An 8,150-nucleotide genomic window follows, 5' to 3' on the forward strand; every position below is an offset into this window, starting at 1 on the left:
TCGGGATGTAGTTCGAAGTGGTAATATGCTGCTTCCAGGTCAATTTTTGACATCTTCACGGCCTTAGTAATCGTTGCCATTGCGCTGTCAATATTTGGCATGGGATAATTCTCCCTTATGACCGCCCGATTAGCCGCTCGCATATCCACGCATAGCCGAATTTTCCCGTCCGTCTTTCTGATGGGTACTAACGGAGACACCCAGGTCAAAGGTCCCTCCGCTCTTTCTACGATCTTCTTTTTGACCAAATCGTTAATCGCATCCTCCACATCTGCTTCCATAGCGATCGGAAATCGTCGAACTGGTTGGACTACGGGATGAACTGTTTTGTCGACCTGGATTTTCAGCATCGTGTTCGGAATTTTCGGAAATTCGTCGGTGCAGGTGATTGCTGAATCAGTTAGGCGATTCACCTTGTAACCGATCTTAAGAACTCCCAGCGCAAATGCCGTCCCTTTGCTCAGGAGATTAACTTGGCCTTCTGGAGCTACTAGAACATGGGCCCAAATTCCACTTTCTTCATCCGGAACCTTTATTTCAACTTCGAAGACTCTGCTGAACCGTATTTCCTCATCCGATGCAAAAGGTTTCAGCTTCAGTTCTTCCTGTCGCGGTGTTCTGTCATTCACCATAGCTGCTCGGTTTGCTTTCAGATGTGTATAGGTCTCTGGGTTGATTATATTCGCCGGAGATCCGGAGTCCACTAGCATTTTCGCTCGAACTCCTCCCAGATCAAGCAACAGAACCTCGTCAAGTTCTTCTCCTGTACGTACAAAGAAAACTCCATCTCGTTTATCCTGCGGTGACACGATAGCGTGAACTCTAGCCTTTTTCTCCGGAATCGTGGAAGGTCCTGGCTCGTATCTTCGTTTCCTACAACATACGGCAAAATGTCCTACACATCCGCAAGAGTGACAAGCTACATTTCGTGCTGGACATTTATCGAGATCCTTCGCTACGTGGCCGGCTTTGTTGCAGTTATAGCATTTTCGGGTGTTTGTAATCGATGTCCTCTGCTTGCTGGCAAACTTATCGTTGATCTTTTGTACCGTTCCTTCCAGGCTAGACAATCCAGATGTCGACGGTTTCGCGTATTCTTTTGTCTGCTTTTGAACTTCCTCCAGAGTTTTGCCCAGGACGGTTGTTTCGTGCAAGTTGAGATCTTCAGTCAACAACTTTTTCCTCAGCTCCGGTGAGATGCAGCCTTCTATGATCTGGTCCACGATCGCATCGTCCACGTCACTAAATTGACATCGGTTTGCCTGATCTTTGAGGCGGAACACGAATTCCTCAAAGGGTTCCTGGCTCTCCTGCTTCATAGCACGAAAAAGATGACGCTCAAATCGTTTGTTGAGTTGTGGTGCGAAATACGCGTCCAGTGACGCTATGGCCGACTCATACCCCAAGCAACCAAAAGTTCGGATACCACTTGAAGAACGAACTCAGAAGTTTAAGTTTGGTTCAATTCAAGTCTCGTTGAACTTAAATCTCCAAAACGTTTCTTATGTATTAGTTATGAACTTGGAAGTACATGTACAAGCTTTTGACATCTCTTCAAAACGACATTAAAGTCGAAAAAAGGTTCAGAAAGAACTTATGTTGAACTTTAAAACCGAGTTCAATCAAATATTAACCGAACTCATGTTGAACTTTTTCGTGCCTTTAAAACTCAAATATAGTTCATTTGGACACATTACAACAACTTGAAATGTTCCGTTCCGAACTTGTTTCGAACTTGTTTTGAACTTACTACTCAAAGTTCGGATAAATATTAACCGTACCAAAAGTGAACTTCATTTGAACTTCGGCGACAGCGGGGCCGGGGAGAAGTTCTCATTCAATTAAATCACTCGGAAATCGAGCGCAGCAGCCACAGCTTGTGTTAATTTCACAAGTACACTTTGTTTCACTATAATATTTCAACATACTTACTTGTAATCAACCCAAAGCACCCGTATTGTGTGGCTCAAAGGCTGCCCCCGCAGCGGAAAACTGTTCTGCCCAGGATTCCGCCGGAGTTTTTTCGGCTGCGGATAAAAGTCTTCCAGCTTTGCTGGATGTTTCAACCGCGTCTCACTTGTTGCACCAGCGTGCCGGTAATCGACGCGTTCGTTATCACTGAAAACATATAAACTTTTCTGAATGATTGGCACTGGCACTAATTTATTGCTTTGCACTTGTTTCAATTACGAACCAAAACAAACTGAAAATGTCAAACTATGTAAGTTCACAATAAGTTCCACGTAAACTTCTTTCGAACCTTCGGCTTGAGGTTCAGAGAAAGTTCACACGCGAACCTGATTGAGCTCTACTAAATGATATCAGCACATTGAGTAAAATCCCGCAGTGCCTAACAACACATACATGGAGTAGTGGTTAGGTGCCGGCTTTCAACGAGGAGAACCCGAGTTCAATTCTCAGTAAGTAAAAAACATTAAAAATTATTTCAAGGTATTAGTCAATTTGGATTACACATGTACTAATGTCTCATAATAATATAAATTACTTTTGAGGACTAAGCGCATTTTTTTCATTTTTTCGAAGTTTATTTTTAAGCTGAATAGCGTTCCTTTCAGCGGCACAAGTGTACTTTTTATGAACTGAAGTTCGGTTAACTACTTAAAAAGTGAGCTGTATAGAACGCTATTCATCTTCCTTTAAATAGCTGATTAAGCCCAAACATGCTATTTTATCTGAACTTTTGGTTGCTTGGGACTGCAAAACCACAAACTCATCACCAGTATCGGATGTCGGTTGGCGGCACTCCCATTTCGTGATTTTATCGTAAAACGATTGTAGCTCAATCGCCCCCAAAACAAGCAGTAAATCATATTTTTCTTCGTCAGCTTCAACCTTGTTAACGCGCAAGAATCGCTCCAGAGCTTTTTTCCATTTTATCCAGTTGTTTCTCGGATCATCTCCCGCTTTGAACGGTGGCATTGCTGCCGCATCAATTAACATCCTCGAAGCCATTGTAAATTGTCCGTTTTCTCGACCGTCCGAGCTTTAACCGAGCGTAGCGTCTGACCTGCTCCAGTGTCTCTCGTCCAATGATCCTGTTTCCCTCGCTGTCAGACGTAGCAGTGCCCCCATCAACTCCGGTACTTACCTACACTGAAAGTAAAGCTTAAGTTCAAACCATCGCATCGTTACAGCACGGAACTGCAAAAGTTGGGCTGTTTCTCTCTTCACTCTCTGACAACAACAGAAAGAGCGCATGAAAAGGGAGATGAAAAAGAACTCAAAATTGAGTTTAAAAGTACCTAATTTTGAGTTTTTCAGTTTCTCCGTGATATGGCTAACTGCTGTTTTCTTCACCAATTCTTCATTACACCAACAAAGCTAGCCATGAAAATGTTTGACAATTCACAGGTCATTTTGACAGACCACGCACATGCACGAAAAAGACGGATAACATATTCTACTTTATCGATCTTGTTGCCGTCCTTTTCATGCTCATTATACATCTGTCAAAATGACCTGAGATTTGGCAGTCATTTTGAGGTTAGGTTCGTTGGTGTAGTGAAGAATTCAAGCATAATTTTTCAAATCGACGTATCTAACTTTTTCACTGATCTGAGTAAATTCATGGTCAATGTTGACGACCATTTCACTAAAATAGTTTTTCATAAAAAGACTTTTCATAAGTTTTTTCATGCTTAACATCACCAGGGATATTGCACGCACTAGGTAAGAAACAAAACCTACTCATTCCATATCATTTTCACAATGAATTTTGACAAAAATACACATACACCGGGTTGGTTCGAGATACGTCATGCCAGATACGTCGCTTTTGTATGGTGCCAGTTTGGTGTATCTGTTACTTTTGATTTTGGCTAGATACGTCGTTTGGTTTTCTCATATATCAAAACGGTGTATCTATCAGTAAAGTTGTAAACATCAAAATAGTTAGATACGTCGTTTCGAACAATATGCTTAATTAAACAAATTAAGCAATAAATCATCAAACAGTGATGTGGATTCTTCAATTTGCTTTATGAATCATGCATGCAGCAGTAAACCCGGATTTGTTTACATTCTCGAGTTACGTCGGATTGAAAAGTTATGCTTGAATTCAGTCCTTTGTGATGTGTAGACAACAAACCAAAACAAAACGGCGCACGTTCATCGCCCAATTACAGGCTTCGTTCACATTTCACCCTCTTCACGCATTATTCAAATTGACGGTTGAACAGCCCGCCGTAACAATGTTTATGAGGAGTCATAGGTACCACCGAAGTTTTTTTTGGAGCAGATAACTTTTAATAGGTAAAATGTTTCATCTTTTCTTCATTCACAATTTTCAATATTACACCGAGTGATTAGAATTTATACAACAATTGATTTACGATTCCAATAATGTGTTCATTATACTAGGTATAATTGCATTGGGGGCTTCCATTGAGATTTATCCAATAAAGTGTGGAATGAAACTTTTCTAGCATTGAAGATTAGAAATTTTCTACCTTTAGCGCAACATCTTAGCAAGTTAACAATATATAAAAAATAAACGAGTATAATATTTTGAACAGTACAAAAAATGAAGGAAGGAATAGTTTTAGCAAATTAAGCACACTCTGTTTAAAAGGTCCACTTTTTCAATGGATAAGTCTCTCAAATCGCTTCGTACGCTTCCTCGCAATAGTCGACGCTGGTTTTCATCTCCTGGACGAACTCATCGACGTGGCTTTTGCGTTTGCTGCGCCGTCGTTCCTCCCGGGATTCGTCCTTCTCGCGGCTGGATTTCTTGGACTTTTTGTGCTTGCTGCTACGCTCCTTGTCCTTGTCTTTACTCTGAAATGGTGTCGAAAAGATCATATGTAGTAAACATTTAGAACCAACCGAATGCTTAATTCATACCTTCTTCCCACTGCTGCTAGTACTTTTGGAGCAAGTGACCGATACGTTGGAACCGACATCTTCACCACCTTCCGGCGATCGCCGCTCCTTGGTATCGAGTGACCAGCTTTCGCTATCGTTCAGGGACCCAGCATCGGCATTCGCTGCGTCCACCCGTTCAATCTCCAGTTCAATGCTGGACAGAGAGAAAGCTCGATCCACAACGACCGGGTTGGGCGAAGGAGTTTGCTGTTGCCGGAGAGGGTTTGCCCTACGGGGTGAATCCGAACAATTCCTGGACTTGGCAATTGAAGATTCATCCGGTTGATCCGCCCCATCAGCAACAATCTCGTCATCGAAGCGTGAAACCAACGGATTGTGATGGTTCTCATCCTCACTATCAGATTCATGCATTTGATTGGGTTCTTGCGTCGTTGCTGGACCATCCAAAGGACCATCGTCCAGGAAGGACTTGTCCAAAACGCCTCCATCCGGGCAGAACTCATCCACATTGCTGATTTTACCACCGGGAGATCCCAATCCACCCCCCGTGGCCACAAATCCACTGCTGCTTCCCTCCGCCGGAATCGATCCCATGGTGGCACTTTTCGGAATCCGAAGAGCTTCGACACTTTGGGAATTTTTAACCGGAGATGCATTGGCCTTGTTTCCACCGATTGGCGAGGAAAGCTTGACAGTGTTGACGGTGGAGGTCGACGCGACCGCTAGATGGCTGTTTTTGTCCGGAACAATTATCGGGTGTCCTCCGCCCAGGATGATGCTCTTAGTCGGCCGGGGCATTTGCTCCAGCGGGGTGGACGGAGCTGAGGCCGGATGGGACTTCTTGCGATTGATCAGCTGCTCCAGAAAGTTGGTGTAGTCGGATTCATCGGATTTCTGTGCAAAAGTGGGAAAGAAAATATGAAATATGTAATTTCAAGACAGTAACGATAATAATAAATAATGATTGACCTAATGAAAAATTATTTCATCTTGTAATGAATCAGGAAAAACACGGTTTGTGTTCAATGAACCCCATCCCATACAGCCCATAAAAATTAACAGCTCACAGCTCATTCTTACCAGGAACTCGCTTATCTCCAACCGGCAAATGTCCGCGTCTTGTTCATTTTTCTTAAGCGATGCCTCGAGGGCACTTTTCTGAAGGTACAGGAACGGAATGCCGAAGAACTTATGTAGCAACCGGAGCCCAAATCCGTTCCTCATGGAACTGTCGCCGTACACAATCTCTGCAGTTCGATTCCGACTGGTATCCTCGATGAAACCCTGAATCTGGTCCTTACTGATGACCCGATGGTGACCCATGTCGCAATGGTTCCCCAGTAGCAGCACCGGAATCTCTCCCGGCACTTTTGGCATTTCCCGACACACGTAATCAAACGTCCACGCCTTGGTAATGTCCATCATCATGATGACACAATGAGTTCCTTTGTAAACATCCAGGAACTCCGCGTCCAGCACCGGAATGTCTTCCTTGGCCTGGGCATCTGTATTCAACTTCAGACCTCCGGATTTCTGTTTGGATTTTCCTCGGTCTACCACATCCCAAACTTCGACCTTGACAATGTCGTCCGTTGCCTTGAAGGACCACTGAATAGAGGCCACCTGGATCTGGTCTGTCGGATTGTACTGCTCAAGAAATGCTTTGCCCTGAAGTCGTTCCAGGAGGCACGATTTGCCCACATTGCGATCGCCTTTGATAATCACTTTCACTGAAAATAAAAACGAACCGATCACAATCAAACAACCCAGAATGAATGAACAGTTACTTCCAAAGTTTAGTGACCCCCAACAGTGCCAACCTCCGACAATAGAGAAACAGAAGAATACTCACTGTTGTACTGCACTCCTCGGGAGAACTTCTTTTTCAGCGAATCCGACATCTGCTGCCCGACGGATCCCGGCACGGCAGCACCGCCTCCACCGGCAGGCCCATCGCCCTTCGTGGCCAACTTTTTGAACACATTAAACATCCTGCTGCTAGGTTTTCGATCGAATCGATGACGACGTAGCAGCAGCAGCTGGTCTGTGTGGTGACCTCAATGCAAAGGAAAATTTTCTCTTCTCAACTCGAACCGAACAATTACTGGTGGAGCCATTCTATTTACATTTCTCCGCTGATAAGGGACGCACTAAGCACACCGATTCGCTCCGGGAACAATGATCTTATCGCCGTTTCTTCGTGACTACAAGATTACCAGATTCCGATGTGAAACAGATGGAGAAATACAGGAGAATGCAACGAACCGAATGCACTTTGCAGATTTCATTCATAAACTTTTACGCACACCAATCAACACGCGCTTTGACAGAAAGCAACGTCAGCAAAACAACACTGCCCGAGAGGTCTGAAGATGGTGTTTCTGGCCGTGTTCGTTCAGTTATTTAGGCCCAAGGAGAATACATTTTACTAAGGTGGCGCAGATAAACATTGCAAACCACTGGTTGTCTCTTCCACTCTTCTGGTGTTCTTAGAGCACCTTTAACGGTGCGCTTCTATACCCCGTTTGGCAGCCCTCCATCATTGCAGCAAACTTTACCGGTCGCTGCTGGATGAGCTCGCAAAATAGTAGCGCTATGGGTGGGTGACCAAATATAGTAGCGGGACAGTTGCGCTGCTAAAAATGCTATGGGAATATGACAGCCCTCCCGATACGAATCAGGGTGACTAATTTGATTACTACCGGTGTGGAAAAGGGTGGTTAAGTCAAAATGGTAGCGCTGCGCGGGTTGCTCGAATAGTAGCTGCCGTTAATGTTGCTCTTATGCAACTAAAATAGTAACGTCACTATTTTAGTTCCATAAGAACACCAGAAGAATGGAAGAGACAACCAGTGGTTTGCAATGTTTATCTGCGCCACCTTAGTAAAATGTATTGTCCTTGATTTAGGCCATCTCCATCCAACGTACTCTGAAATAAATTTTGTTGTAAAACTACCGATTCCATAGTATTAACTAAAGTTGTTTGCACATTTTCCGCTAATCCAGTTCCAACCCAGGTTAAAAAAGAAAAACGGCATAAATAAATACAGTAGACGTTGGTGCAAACAATAGAGATAATAAACTATAGAGGAAGAATGTCACTGGCGTCGCTGCCGAAACATCTCTTGCTGGCGGAGATAGGCCGGGCTATAAGTGTCAAAGCGAAAAAGTATGCAGCTTGACAGATAGATACCCGACATGTTTGCGAGCGAGAACAAAGGGAACAGCAGTGACATTCGTCCTCTATAGTTTATTAACTCTATTGTGCAAACGGTAATAAACTGCAATGGTTCGTTCAAATATTA

At 43.7% G+C, this 8,150-nt stretch overlaps 1 protein-coding gene across 1 annotated transcript; it reads right to left on the reverse strand.

The window, feature by feature from the left end:
• Window positions 1–4,503: 4,503 nt before the first annotated feature.
• Window positions 4,504–7,316, reverse strand: LOC109425933 (rab-like protein 6). Its single transcript, XM_019701323.3, has 4 exons — window positions 6,698–7,316; window positions 5,926–6,575; window positions 4,864–5,739; window positions 4,504–4,797 (listed from the first exon to the last, which is right to left on the reverse strand). Exons 1-4 carry the CDS (start codon window positions 6,834–6,836, stop codon window positions 4,618–4,620), a joined length of 1,845 nt encoding a protein of 614 aa, XP_019556868.2. The 5' UTR covers window positions 6,837–7,316; the 3' UTR covers window positions 4,504–4,617.
• Between the last annotated feature and the right edge of the window lie 834 nt (window positions 7,317–8,150).

This window comes from Aedes albopictus, chromosome 3 (genome assembly GCF_035046485.1).
Source record: "Aedes albopictus strain Foshan chromosome 3, AalbF5, whole genome shotgun sequence".
NCBI lineage: Eukaryota > Metazoa > Arthropoda > Insecta > Diptera > Culicidae > Aedes > Aedes albopictus.

Bases quoted from the DNA above. Each gene is read 5' to 3' on its own strand.
- LOC109425933 (XM_019701323.3), bottom strand. From the start codon at position 6,836: ATGTTTAATGTGTTCAAAAAGTTGGCCACGAAGGGCGATGGGCCTGCC. The intron at 6,576-6,697 runs GTGAGTATTCTT...TTTTATTTTCAG, and splicing joins CCGAGGAGTGCAGTACAACA to TGAAAGTGATTATCAAAGGC. The intron at 4,798-4,863 runs GTATGAATTAAG...ACACCATTTCAG, and splicing joins CTAGCAGCAGTGGGAAGAAG to AGTAAAGACAAGGACAAGGA.